Source organism: Neoarius graeffei, chromosome 17 (genome assembly GCF_027579695.1).
Source record: "Neoarius graeffei isolate fNeoGra1 chromosome 17, fNeoGra1.pri, whole genome shotgun sequence".
In the NCBI taxonomy this organism is placed as follows: Eukaryota; Metazoa; Chordata; class Actinopteri; order Siluriformes; family Ariidae; genus Neoarius; species Neoarius graeffei.
In genome coordinates, this window is record NC_083585.1 from 29,236,221 (window position 1) to 29,250,521 (window position 14,301).

General features: G+C 40.4%; 1 protein-coding gene across 1 annotated transcript in view; it reads right to left on the reverse strand.

The window, feature by feature from the left end:
* Positions 1-1,039: 1,039 nt before the first annotated feature.
* trarg1a (trafficking regulator of GLUT4 (SLC2A4) 1a) overlaps positions 1,040-14,301 on the reverse strand; it is a 15,069-nt gene continuing 1,807 nt past the window's right edge. The window contains exons 2-3 of the mRNA XM_060898070.1: positions 6,466-6,592; positions 1,040-1,080 (exon numbers count right to left, since the gene is read on the reverse strand). Coding sequence (XP_060754053.1) covers positions 1,073-1,080; positions 6,466-6,592 — 135 coding nt within the window. The 3' untranslated portion in view covers positions 1,040-1,072. The remainder of the gene's footprint in view (positions 1,081-6,465; positions 6,593-14,301) is intronic.

Below are 14,301 nucleotides of genomic sequence, written 5' to 3' on the forward strand. Positions count from 1 at the left end.
GAGAATAGCAAACAGATGTACTGTCTGTCTACAGCATGCCTAAATAGTTTGATAAGTATATGGATATATAGCTTACATGTACAAGTGAGGAGTCCAAAAGAGCTAGACTGGCATAGTGCACTAGTGGTTTCAGTGATTGTGGGTAGAGTACTGCTCTGAGGGCTTTGGCACAGAGCACGGTCAAGTGATCCTGCCCTCTTCATGCCTCTAGACGTTTGTCCATGCTTCAGCAGGGTAACTCAGATTGGTGAGGGGATTCAGCATGCGGTTCAGTGCTCAGTATTCGGACCACTTCCAGCAGCAAGGCAAAGAGAATCAGCTCATCTGTACCAAGACCAGCCCTGGACATGTCGTGTGTACAATCCACTTTAAATATGCACAGGAAGAAAAAAAAAAACTACAGTCTTTCTAATGGGAGGTGATGATGTTTGGCTTTTCACATGCATGTGGTCATGTTCATAAATCAAAAGCTACAAAATAAATAATGCAAAAAAAAAACCCTCCCATTCACACTTGCTCCATTTTCCTTTAACAAATCCATGAGATCACAACACGTCATCCAGCAAAGCTAAGACGCCTCCTGTTTCCCCAAAGTTCATTTCATCTTGTCATACAAATCTTTACATCAAATATATATGAAGAATTATGTCGTAAATATATCTGTGCATCTGGATATTTCAGGAGTAATATAAGGTTATGATGCAGCTCAAAGTCCCCGTCTCGCTGAAGAGTACTGCTCTCATCCTTGGCGTCATCTTCAACCAGTTCCTCAGAAGAACAGTGTTTTGTGTATGCTAAGCACTCACTGTTCATTTTAAACCTATAGTATTTTTTCCTTTTTTTTTTAAATCAAGCACACACTAATTTAAAGCATGCATGTCAATTCTCTGTAAATAGATCTCATTTTTGCTACACTCCTTTTTTCATTTCTTTTTATGTTTTGTATGTCATTTTATAAGAAATCTCATTCTTTCTAATTACACAGTAGAGCTTTTTTGTTGTTGTTGTTGTTGTTGTTGTTGTTGTTTTTGCTGTAGATGGTTATTTCTCATAGGCTGGGTGTTCCCGTTCTTTAGCTCACTGTGGGAGAAAGCAGAGAGTCATCTATCACTCAAGTGTCCATTCTAAGGAAACAGACCTTCCACATGCTATAACCTCTAAATGCATCTGTTTAATATTCTCAAGCAGTGAGTAGTAACAAACTACATTCCTCAATTACACTTAAAAATAAAAACGTGATATTTAAATAATATTAGCTGGTGTTGAGTGGTATATCAGGTATATTCCAAGTAGAAGATGAGTTCAATACCATACTAGCTGAATGTAATATATCTGATACTAGTAGGTTACCTGGCGTTGCCCAGGTTCGGGGGGGGGGGACTCAGACGTGCCAAGTTTAATGAACATCTGTCAAGAGTTTGTGTTGATAAATGTAACGTGAAAGGCATTGAGGGAGGGGGTGGGTGGGTGGGTGGATGTTGTGTTCCCCAGGGACCTCCCTGGGGCCCATACATGAATTTTGTTTATATCTGCAAAATTTTGGGTCATCCCTGGACCTACTTGCCAAATTTGGTGAAAACCCGTTGAGAAATGGTGACGTTAGCTCAAAACAAACAAACTTTGCCTCTTATTATACAGATACCATGAAAAACAGCCAGCCAATATTATTATTATTATTATTACACACACACATTCGATGGAACAATTATAGGTTTTACAAAAAGTTAAGAAGTAGAACTTTGACAATATTTCAGCTATTGCTCTCTTTTCCAGTTTTTCAATGTCCATTGGTTTGTTTTTCTCTTTTAAATATGCATGAAGAATAGCTAATGAAATTTTGGTAGCCTTTTGGGTTTTCAACACATCTACCTCTTTCAAAATTCTCTCAAAATCTTCCATATTTAATGAAGCAAACCTGGCGGCCATGTTTGTTTACAAATTGTCAGTTGCTCGCTAGCGCGGAAGTTTTACGTCTCCGATGTGTGACGTCATGTTGTCTTGACAACAATGCAGTATTGTAAACCAGATCCAACACTCATTCTCCATTGGATAGAGCGATATGCTAACAATATTGCATGCTATCAAACAAAATGAATGAAACCCGCTAGAAGGGAATAGAACACTTTTTTTATTCCATTGAAAAAGTGTCCTGTATGTGTAATAATAGACGATATTGCATTTACTGCAATTTGAGTGTATTTGGAAGGAAGCTACATAAAGTTTGCTCAGTTGATACTCATACTCACAGGTTGTTTCAAAAGTTTAATTGTATGTGCTTTTTTCATCGGGACCCACAATTGGGTTGGTCACTTCTACTTCAGTACACAGTGCTCAAAAGGTATGCATACCTTTAGAATAAAATAACCTCCTGCTCATTTATGCAGTTTATTCAATCATCAAATCATGTGCCAGCAGCGCAATGAATAAACTCATGTAGCTACAGGTCAAGAGCTGCACTTAATGTTCACATCTAACATCAGAATGGGGGGGGAAAAAGGTCTGGGGGTTAATGCCAGACAGGCTGATTCGAGTATTTCAGAAAATTCTGAGAAAATTCTGAAATGATGAGAGAGGTTGGAGGAGAATGTCCAGAACGGTTCAAATTCAATATGTTGCTTACGTCAATTTCAGCAACAAGTAGTAGTCAATAAATTTTGCTTACACAACTGAGTCAAATGCTCTAGCAAAGGTTAAAGAAATCAAGGACTTGGGTATAATTTTATCAGAGGATTTCTCATTCAAATCTCATATTGAGAATGTAATTTCTAAGTGTAATAGAATGCTTGGGTTTTTAAGAACATGTGAATCATTTTTGAATATATCCGTTGTCAAATCATTGTATATTGCATTTAATTTCATTGTATTTATTTACAATGACAATAAAGATATTTTAATGTTGCATTTGTAAGAAGTAAATTAGAATACTGTTCCATTATTTGGTCGGCTCTGCAAAAAACAATGTCGAATCGAATAGAATCGGTTCAAAGAAAGTTTTTGAGGTATCTTTGCTACAAGTCATCTGTATTGCATGAAAGGGACCAGTATGAAAATTTATGTAAAAAATTTGGTTTGCCACCACTCTATCTTAAACGTCAGTATGATGATTATGTTTCTGTACAAAGTTGTAAACTTATTATTATTTTTTTTTATAATGTCCACATCTGTTATCAGAGATATTGTTGCATGCGCCATCTAGACGGTCACGTCACATGGAGCTTTTTCATCCAGCCCTTGGCCGGACAAATATTAGAAGCAATCATACTGTATATTGGTTAATATACAGCATGATTGCTTCTAATATTTGCCCGGCCAAGGGCTGGATGAAAAAGCTCCAGAGGACATGAAAGTGGCAGGTATGGTAGAGAAGGATGCGGAAGACAGGGAGCAATGGAGACGAAAGATCCGCTGTGGGGACCCCTAATCGGGAGCAGCCAAAAGAAGAAGATACTGTATATTGGTTAGGGCACAGATAAATTTTAACCATCTCCAGAAATAAAATGGCATTTGATTTATTTACTTCTTTGACTTGTTTTAAGACGAAATGTAAAAGAATTTTATTTTAATGAAAGTATTTGTGGTTTTTTTTTTTTGGTCTGATATGGACAAGTATTTTTACTATATACAGTGATGCAAAAGTTTGGGCACGCCTGGTCAAAATTGCTGTTACTGTGAACAGTTAAGCAAGTTGAAGATGAAATGATCTCCAAAAGGCATAAAGTTAAAGATGACTCATTCCCTTTATATTTTAAGCAAAAACAATTTTTTATTTTCATCTTTTACATTTTCAAAATGACATAAAAGGAAAAGGGCCTGAAGCAAAAGTTTGGGCACCCTGCATGGTTAGTACCTAGTAACACCCCCTTTGGCAAGTATCACAGCTTGGAAACACTTTTTGTAGCCGGCTAATAATCTTTCAGTTCTTACCTGGGGGATTTTCACACATTCGTCCTTGCAAAAGGCTTCCAGTTCTACAAGTTTCTTGGGCTGTCTTGCATGCACTGCTCTTTTGAGATCTATCCACAGATTTTCAATGATGTTTAGGTCAGGGGACTGTGAGGGCCAGGGCAAAACCTTCAGCTTGTGCCTCTTGAGGTATTCCATTGTAGGTTCTGAGGTGTGTTTTGGATCATCGTCTTATTGTAGGACCCATCCTCTTTTTAACTTCAACTTTTTTACAGATGGTGTGAGGTTTGCTTCCAGAGTTTGCTGGTATTTATTCGAATCCATGCTTCCCTCGACCAATGAAATGTGCCCTGTGCCACTGGCTGCAACACAACCCCAAAGCATGATCGATCCACACCCATGCTTCAGAGTTGGAGAGGTGTTCTTTTCCTGGAATTTGGCACCCTTTTTTCTCCAAACATACCTTTGCACATTGTGGCCAAAAAGTTCTATTTTGATTTCATCAGTCCACAGGACTTGTTTACAAAATGCATCAGGCGTATTTAGATGTTCATTTGCAAACTTCAGACGCTGAATTTTGTGGCTAGGACGCAGGAACGGTTTTCTTCTGATGACTCTTCCATGAAGGTCATATTTGTTCAGGTGTCGCTGCATAGTAGAACAGTGCACCACCACTCCAGGGTCTGCTAAATCTTTCTGAAGGTCTTTTGCAGTCAAACAGGGGTTTTTATTTGCCTTTCTAGCAATCCAACGAGCAGTTCTTTCAGAAAGTTTTCTTCATCTTCCAGACCTCACCTTGATCTCCACTGTTTCTGTTAACTGCCATTTCTTAATAACATTACAATCTGAGGAAACAGCTACCTGAAAACACTTTGCTACGTTCTTGTAGCCTTCTCCTGCTTTGTGAGCATCAATTATTTTATTATTCAGAATGCGAGGGAGTTGCTTAGAGGAGCCCATGACTGTTGATTTTAGGGACAAGTTTGAGGAGTCAGAGAATTTATACAGCTTTGAAATCTGCATCATCTGACCTTTCCTAACGAAGAATTTGAACAAGCCACAGCTCAATAAGCTAATTAAGGTCTGGAACCTTGGTAAAAGTTACCTGAGAACTCAAATGTGTTGGGGTGCCCAAACTTTCGCATGGTGTTCCTTTACTTTTTTCACTCTCCAATTGTACAAAACAAAAATAATACACAAATCTTGCAGAAAACGCTGAAAAGAAATGTGTCGTCTTTAGCTTTATGCCTTTTGGTGATCAGTTCATCATCTGCTCACTTAACTATTCACAGTAACAGACATTTTCAGTAAGGGTGCCCAAACTTTTGCATGACACTGTAGATTTACCGGAAACCATTATATACATGGTTTAATTTTATTTGGTATATTTTCATATGTTTTAAGTCATGTATAATTGTTTGGGCTCATAATTTGTTTTACATTATGTATTTTATAGTTTACTGTTTTACATCTGTTACTTTTTAATGTTGGTTTTATGTTTTAATTGTTATCATCGCTGTAATTGAACCTGCTGATGATGAATGAATAAATGTAATGAAATTAACTTTTAACAGATGAAGATGAAAAGGACCAGGTGATATTTTTCCAATCTTTAGCTGGCCAGTTTTGGGAAGCTTGTGCCCAGAGTAGCTTCAGATTCTTGTTCTTGTCTGACAGGAATGGAACCTGATGTGGTCTTCTGCTGTTGTAGCCCAGCCACCTCAAGGTTTGATGTGTTGTGCATTCTGAGATGTTTTTCTGCTGCCATGATTGTAAAAAGAGCTCATTTGAGTTACTGTAGACTTCCAGACAGATCTATACTCTACCCACATCACCAAGCCATTTCTAACCACAGAACTGCTGCTCCCTGGATGTCTTTTTTTTTTTAATTCTGTGTAAACTCTAGAGACTGGTGTGTGTGTGTGTGTGTGTGTGTGTGTGTGTGTGTGTGTGTGTGTGTGTGTGTGTGTGTGTGTGTAAATTCCAGGAGATCAACACTTTCTGAAATACAGGTTTGGTCTGTCAACAAAAATCATGCCACAGTCACTGTAAATGAGATAATATTTATTCCCCATTAAGATGTTAGATGTGAACATTAACTGAAGCTCTTGACCTGTATCTGCACGACTTTATGCACTGCACTGCTTTCGTCAAATTAGATCTGATCTGATCTGAGAGGGTCATTATGAAACATCTTTCTAAAATATTAACAATAATGTTTTGTATGGCTGTGTTTTATTTATAGATATTTTTTTCTCTGAAACTATTAGTTAGCTGTAAATGTTTATGCTTATACACACAGTGAAAGCTTTGTGAGATATGATATTCCACTACTGTTCTCAAATCCTAATCAATGGCAACTGGAAGCAGTTCATGTTTCACTATATATTTTCTATTTAAGTTTTAGTTTTCGGTTACTGACTGAAATCAAAAGTATAGATTATTTAAGTCTGGTGTAGACTTCCTACCCCAGATAACATCATCTTACAGACTGACACTTTACTTTAATTGGACCACAAACAATGATAAAGTAGCAAGATAAAATGCATGAGTGTTTAGTACCTGAGAACACAATGTAGGTAATAATTGCAACCACGCCCAGGATGATTGCCACGATGCTGAGTAGGCGAGCCAGATGACCCAGACGTCTTGCCCCATCGATATCCCCCTGCTGTAAGCTGTTTCTGGACTGAATGAAAAAGACCGAAAGATGTAGAATGCTGTAAATTCTCCATGAAAATTTCACAAAGAGCACAAAGTGCTTCTTGCTCAAATATGTATGAGTTGCCATTACAGGAGCAGCCTAACAAAGAGCAGCACCTATCCACTGTATCACACTGCATAAAGATGGATTAAGCTCTTTTGACATAGATTACTTCTTAGCTGAGAGTATGGAATCATCTTTTTAGCAACAAGCCAGCTTTTTACTCTAAAGAATGAAATAACAACAAGGTGCCATTGTGAGTCCTGCCACAGCTGTCGTCAGTGATGTGGAGACATGCTGAGCTTCCTGACAGCTATGCATTCTCATTAACAGGGACCCTATGCCACCACTTCCTATTAGTGCTTCAGTGCACTCTGGGGAAAGCCCCTCTAGACTGCATTAAAGCAATCGATACAGAGCAGCGCAGCTGAAAGAAAAAAACCCTGACAGAGGCACCTCACCCTACAGCACACTTTCCACACATACCATCACCCTTACACTTCTGTTTACGTGCTCAGCGATGTGATATGACCTCAAATATCGTTCAGCAGATGCAGAGGTGAAAACCAGCAAGACTAGCTTTTACACTTGCTGCTGTCCGTGGTGCTGAACATGATTTGGCAAAGCGGCGTCAAGTGTATACCTTTTTTCTGCAGTTCATTGTTGAGTTCAGAAGAAAAATAAATCATTCACATTCTCTGGTGCATACATCAGGAGTCATCAATTACATCTGACATTAGGCCAGTTTCTCAAGAAATTTGATATCCATCATGTGGTACAGAAACAGAGCTGGATATAATGGTGTAACCGTAGATCTGCTTCAATATTGAATTGAATAAGATTAAAATGAAATAACCCCAGTCCAAACTGCTCTTAGAAATATATTTCATTAAAAATATGTAAATTTTATACAAAACCTAAAATTCTTTGCTGTTTTTAATTAACCTCAGCCTAATAGCATTTATTATACTTTTTCAGTAGAATCATTTCGACCTGCTTACATGACTTTTCCTACTCTGTGGTCTTACTACAATAATGTCACCTGTGCAAACATCTACAGCATGAGAGAATAGGTCCTGGTGGTGAGACGGGTGAAGACAGAGAAAACTTTGGAGCGTTATCCTTTTTGATGCATTTGTTTCCTTCATAAGGGTGGCACGGTGGTATAGTGGTTAGCACTGTTGCCTCACAGCAAGAAGGTCATGGGTTCGAGCCTAGCAGCCGACAAGGGCCTTTCCATGTGGAGTTTGCATGTTCTCCTCGTGTCTGCGTGGGTTTCCTCCAGGTGCTCCGGTTTCCCCCCAAAGACATGCAGGTTAGGCTAATTGGTGGCTCTAAATTGACTGTGAGTGTGAATGGATGTTTGTCTCTATGTATCAGTCTTGCGATGATCTGGGGACTTGTCCAGGGTGTACCCCACCTCTCGCCCATAGTCAGCTGGGACAGGCTCCAACTTGCCTGCGACCCTGCACAGGATAAGCGGTTACGGATAATGGATGGATGTTTCCTTCATGACTCAGATCCATGAAAGGTTTTAGAGTTAACAATCCCCTAGGTAATTACTAGATAAGGCTGATAATCTTCTAATTGTTCTGGACTGTATACACACTATGGCCACTTATTATACTCCATCTCAGCATTGCAGGTGTGTTTGCTTAGAGCAGGGGTCACTACAGTATAGGGGATTGAATTACCACTCTGTTAAACTGATTGAGAGCAGAGTGAGAAACTCCCTCACACACACCCTTGAGAGGAGAGTTCCTTTGTTTACAGACTTTGAATTTAATTCAACGCTGCATATTCTTCTGTGTATGCACACGTTGCAAGAGTGGTGTAGTTCACAGAAACCACAGTCGCAGTGCTTGATCACTGATTATTCTACTTTTATACTGTGCAGTGTATGTATGCAATGGAGAAATGTTCAAACGTCTTTTTCTTCTTCATCAGATTGAATTTCTAATACTGCAGAGTGGCTCTGACATCTTAGCAGAGGTATGTGGCTGGAGCAACGACGCTTCATTGATCCTCTGGTTCAATCAGAGCAAAAAGCCACCTTGATAGGATTCAAGTTCTTGAAAAATTACTTCTCAGGTCCTTTATCTCTGGTTTATAATGACACAGTAGGGGATACCTGGTCTGTGATGGTGCCAAGCTAAAACTTGTTAATATCCATTAAGGATGTAGCTGAATACAAATACATTATTCTGAATGGACAGATAACGTGTTCTAAACAGCTACAGTGGTGCTTGAAAGTTTGTGAACCCTTTAGAATTTTCTGTATTTCTGCCTAAATAGGACCTAAAACATCATCAGATTTTCACACAAGTCCTAAAAGTAGATAAAGAGAACCCAGTTAAACAAAAATATTATACTTGGTCATTTATTTATTGAGGAAAATGATCCAATATTACATATCTGTGAGTGGCAAAAGTATGTGAACCTTTGCTTTCAATATCTGGTGTGACCCCCTTGTGCAGCAATAACTGCAACTAAACGTTTCCGGTAACTGTTGCTCAGTCCTGCACACTGGCTTGGAGGAATTTTACCCCATTCCTCCATACAGAACAGCTTCAACTCTGGGATGTTGGTGGGTTTCCTCACATGAACTGCTCGCTTCAGGTCCTTCCACAACACTTCGATTGGATTAAGGTCAGGACTTTGACTTGGCCATTCCAAAACATTAACTTTATTCTTCTTTAACCATTCTTTGGTAGAATGACTTGTGTGCTTAGGATCGTTGTCTTGCTGCATGACCCACCTTCTCGAGATTCAGTTCATGGACCGATGTCCTGACATTTTCCTTTAGAATTCGCTGGTATAATTCAGAATTCATTGTTCCATCAATGATGGCAAGCCGTCCTGGCCCAGATGCAGCAAAACAGGTCCAAACCATGATACTACCACCATCATGTTTCACAGATGAGATAAGGTTCTTATGCTGGAATGCAGTGTTTTCCTTTCTCCAAACATAACGCTTCTCATTTAAACCAAAAAGTTCTATTTTGGTCTCATCCGTCCACAAAACATTTTTCCAATAGCCTTCTGGCTTGTCCATGTGATCTTTAACAAACTGCAGATGAGCAGCAATGTTCTTTTTGGAGAGCAGTGGCTTTCTCCCTGCAACCCTGCCATGCACACCATTGTTGTTCAATGTTCTCCTGATGCTGGACTCATGAACATTAACATTAGCCAATGTGAGAGAGGCCTTCAGTTGCTTAGAAGTTACCCTGGAGTCCTTTGTGACCTCGCCAACTATTACACGCCTTGCTCTTGGAGTGATCTTTGTTGGTCGACCACTCCTGGGGAGGGTAACAATGGTCTTGAATTTCCTCCATTTGTACACAATCTGTCTGACTGTGGATTGGTGAAGTTCAAACTCTTTAGAGATGGTTTTGTAACCTTTTCCAGCCTGATGAGCATCAACAACGCTTTTTCTGAGGTCCTCAGAAATATCCTTTGTTCATGCCATGATACACTTCCACAAACATGTGTTGTGAAGCTCAGACTTTGATAAATCCCTGTTCTTTAAATAAAGCAGGGTGCCCACTCACACCTGATTGTCATCCCATTGACTGAAAACACCTGACTCTAATTTCACCTTCAAATTAACTGCTAATCCTAGAGGTTCACATACTTTTGCCACTCACAGATATGTAATATTGGATCATTATCCTCAATGAATAAATGACCAAGTGTAATATTTTTGTCTCATTTGTTTAACTGGGTTCTCTTTATCTACTTTTAGGACTTGTGTGAAAATCTGATGATGTTTTAGGTCATATTTATGCAGAAATATATAGAAAATTCTAAAGGGTTCACAAACTTTCAAACACCACTGTACAAATACAGATAATAGGAGGTGCACACTTTTTGTCCCCACATATGAAATTCGTAGGACAAACACAGACCCAGTGCTCTATGATGCATTTACGGCATTCTGCCTGGTCAGGATCATGATGGATTCAGTTAGATTACTAGTGTGTTTTATAGTTTGGAAAACAGGATAAACTAAATTCATTATAAAACAAACAAAAAATGATAACTGCACATGTCCAGTTGAGACCATAGCTGAGGTTGAAGAAATGTCAGAACCAAAATTCCCAGACTATGCTGACATGCTGGAATTTCTGCCTCTGGAAGTTTCTACCATAAACTTCTGGTTTAGGCCATGCCCCCTTGCGGGTTGAAATTTGAATGCTGATGCAAGTACAATTAGTGTGATTGTGTTACACCCCTACTATCTACACACTGAGATAAAAGGATAAACCTGACATCTTAAAGGGTCGCAAGCAAGCATAGTTTTACGCCGGCTGCCCTTCTTACCGCAATCCTCCCATTTCTGGGCTTGGGAAACAACCATTCACACTTATGGACAATTTAGAGTAGCCAGTTAACCTAACCTGCACGTCTTTGGACTGGGGGAGGGAACCAGCGCAAACCCACGTAGACATGGGGAGAACATGCAAACTCCACACAGAAAGGCCCTCATAGGCCACTGGGCTCGAACACAGAGCCTTCTTGCTGTGAGGCAACAGTGCTAACCACTACACCACCCGTGCCAACAGCTTAAAGGGTTATTTGTTTATTCCTATAGCGTGAACCCTTAGGTCTATGTACTGTAGAACCCTGTAAAAGAGGGTGTTTGTATTCACAAAAGGGTCCAAGCAAAAGCTTTTAACCATTTTTTTTCTAAGAGTGATAATGAACTTTTTTTTTTTTTACTAGGCTTTGGATATGTACCATGTTTTGCATAATTGTGTGAGCAGTGAGAAGCTGTACAGGAATCAAATGATTTATGTGTTTTCTCTGCAAGGACGAGCATCAGGATTACCTCCCACAGTGTGATAAATGGATATCCTTTTTTTCCAGCAATATTTTCTATTTTACGCCTGGTATTTGATGCACCTGACAACACCATAAGGTACTCCCCCTTGATATTGGCCACTGTAATCTCTCCTATGGTGGAGGAGTATTTTCTTACAAGCCGTTAATAATGGCAGGAACAGCCCTGTTAGAGGTCAGAAGCAAAAGTGACAACCAAGTAATGTCAGCACTTGAAAAGCTATTCGCACTGTTCAATCAACCACTGACTCAGCTCTCTTGCTGCCCATAAAGCCTCTGCGGTTAGTACATGAGCAGGTGCATTCGAAACATGATCTCACTGACACTGAGCATCTATAAGGTGATGGTTCACTTAGTAGTGTAAAAACTCAGCAAATCCTCTTTTTCTGATAATTGCTCAATAGGCATTATCATTTTCCTTGGGGTGGCACAGTGGTGCAATGGTTAGCACTGTCACCTCACAGCAAGAAGGCTCTGGGTTCAAGCCCAGTGGCCAACAGGGGCATTTCTGTGTGGATGTTCTCCCCATGTCTACGTGGGTTTCCTCCGGTTTCCTCCACAGTCCAAAGACATGCAGGTTAGGCTAACTGGTGGCTCTAAATTGACCGTAGGTGTGAATGGTTGTTTCTCTATGTGTCAGCCCTGTGATGATCTGGCAACTTGTCAAGGGTGTACCCCGCCTCTCGCCCATAGTCAGCTGGGATAGGCTCCAGCTTGTCCATGACCCTGCACAGGATAAGTGATTACGGATAATTGATGGCGGTGGCACGGTGGTGCAGTGGTTAGCACTGTTGCCTCATAGCAAGAAGGTCCTGAGTTTGAATCCAGTGGCTGACAGGGGCCTTTCTGTGTAGAGTTTGCATGTTCTCCCTGTGTCTGCATGGGTTACCTTCCACAGTTCAAAGACATGCAATTAGGTTAACTGGCTACTCTAAATTGTCCATAAGTGTGAATGGTTGTTTCCCTAGCCCAGAAATGGGAAGGTTGCAGGAGGAAGGGCAGCTGGTGCAAAACTGTGCTCCAGTGAATATGACATGGATCAATAGGGTCCACATGGCAGTGGCCCCACACACATAAGTGCGACAAGCTGGAAGAAGTGAATGAGGCATGATCATTTTCCTTAGCTTATCTTTGTCTGCAGCTGCTGAGCTTTTACTTAAAGAGTGCTGGAAAGGTTCCTGTTCTACTGATCAGGTCATACCAAGAGGAGCATTAAATCAGAAGGGAAACGTGAGCACAAATGAGTGGGCTTTGTTGCAGCGCCGACAGCAATAACTCGCCAACAATTCTGCCTAGCAGGCAGTCTTGTAGCTCTCTCCCTCCCTCCCTCCCTCCCTTCATGTCAAACCGTGCTCAGTCCAATAAATGGACTTGGTAATGGGATCCTTCCTGCGCCCATGAGTTGCAACTTGCAAGTACGTCTTACTGATCTCTGTAACCATCCGTATTCTCTGCCTTCATATTTGTCTCAAGAGTCTTTGATGACGCACTAGCCAGAAACACCTTGATCATGTGTCCTGGTCTTTCCCTCTGTTTTTTTCTCCCACACTGTCTGCTGTAGATAGGATGTGTAAAGGAACTTCACCAGCATCTAACATGGTGTGAAAATCATTTCTGTGCCTCATGTCAGACTAACAGCCGCAATTTCCCCATCTTGCCTATTATGGAGTTAAAAGGCCAGCTCTTGTTTCTTCTGGGACTCACCCTTCTGATGGAGTAGAAATGAAAGCCAAAGCCCATTTGAATCCATTCATCTGGTGAACAGGATCAGGCTGTTTGGATGACTGTGGTTGGTGGGCAAGGCGTGTTTGCAACACAATATCAGCCCTTATGAACAATACAAGTAATCATTGGACAGCGTCTTGGCAGTATACTCTACAGTTTGTCCCTCTAGTGGAGCTCTTCAAGGCCCTGTATAAAACATTGCAATGGAGTGTTTCTCTTTCAGAAATTGATTCCAAGTAGATCCTCATCTGGAAGCTGAAAAATTACCAAATTCCTTGAAGAACCATTTTTAAGAGTATACAATATTTCCCTGTCTGGAAGTGTGGCAAAGTCCTAAATAGCATCTTCCTGTACCCTTATATCGTGTCTCCGTTTTCCCACAGTGTGTCAGTGAAAAGTGGAGCAGATTCTAACTTTACCAATTTGCAGCAATTGAAATTACTGCATGCACACGGTACTGCTGAAACAGCAGTTCAAACAATCTGTCTTTGCAATTCCCTCGAGAAACAACTCTCCATTTTCCCTGTAGAGGCAGAATGATAGGCACAAGGACACTGACACACATCCCAGAGTGAAGATTTGGAGTACACAATCTAGAAAATAATTCTCTTCAACCCCACTTTTTTGTTGTTCTCTACACAGAAATATCGTAGATCAGTCCACCCTCTTGGTATAAAAAAATCCTCAAGGGTTTCTGCATAGTTAAGAGGTCATACATGTACCCCGACTCTGCCAGTGTTGTAAGCTTGTCTTGTTATTGTCACCATCCCTCGAAAAGGGGATTCAGTGTTTCAACTCCAAATGCGTCACTGGCTATCTACGGCTAGGAGTCCTCAAAAGCAAGGAAGAGGGGAAAAAAGGAGAAGGATTCAGAACCGAAAGGAGTTTTCCTTTTTCCCTTTTATGTATCAAATTTCCGATATGCAGATATCCAATATCTCTAATCTCCAAGTGTTTCTTTCAGATAAGCATGAGTCAAATGGGCATCCCCATGAATAACTATTGCTGATACACTAACAGCAGGGGATGACCATTTGGTTCAATATCTCTTATGAGAGATTGGAATATTTTCTCTCAGCACGCGCGCACACACCAGTCAGGCCAATACATGGAGCCGCACCCAGCCC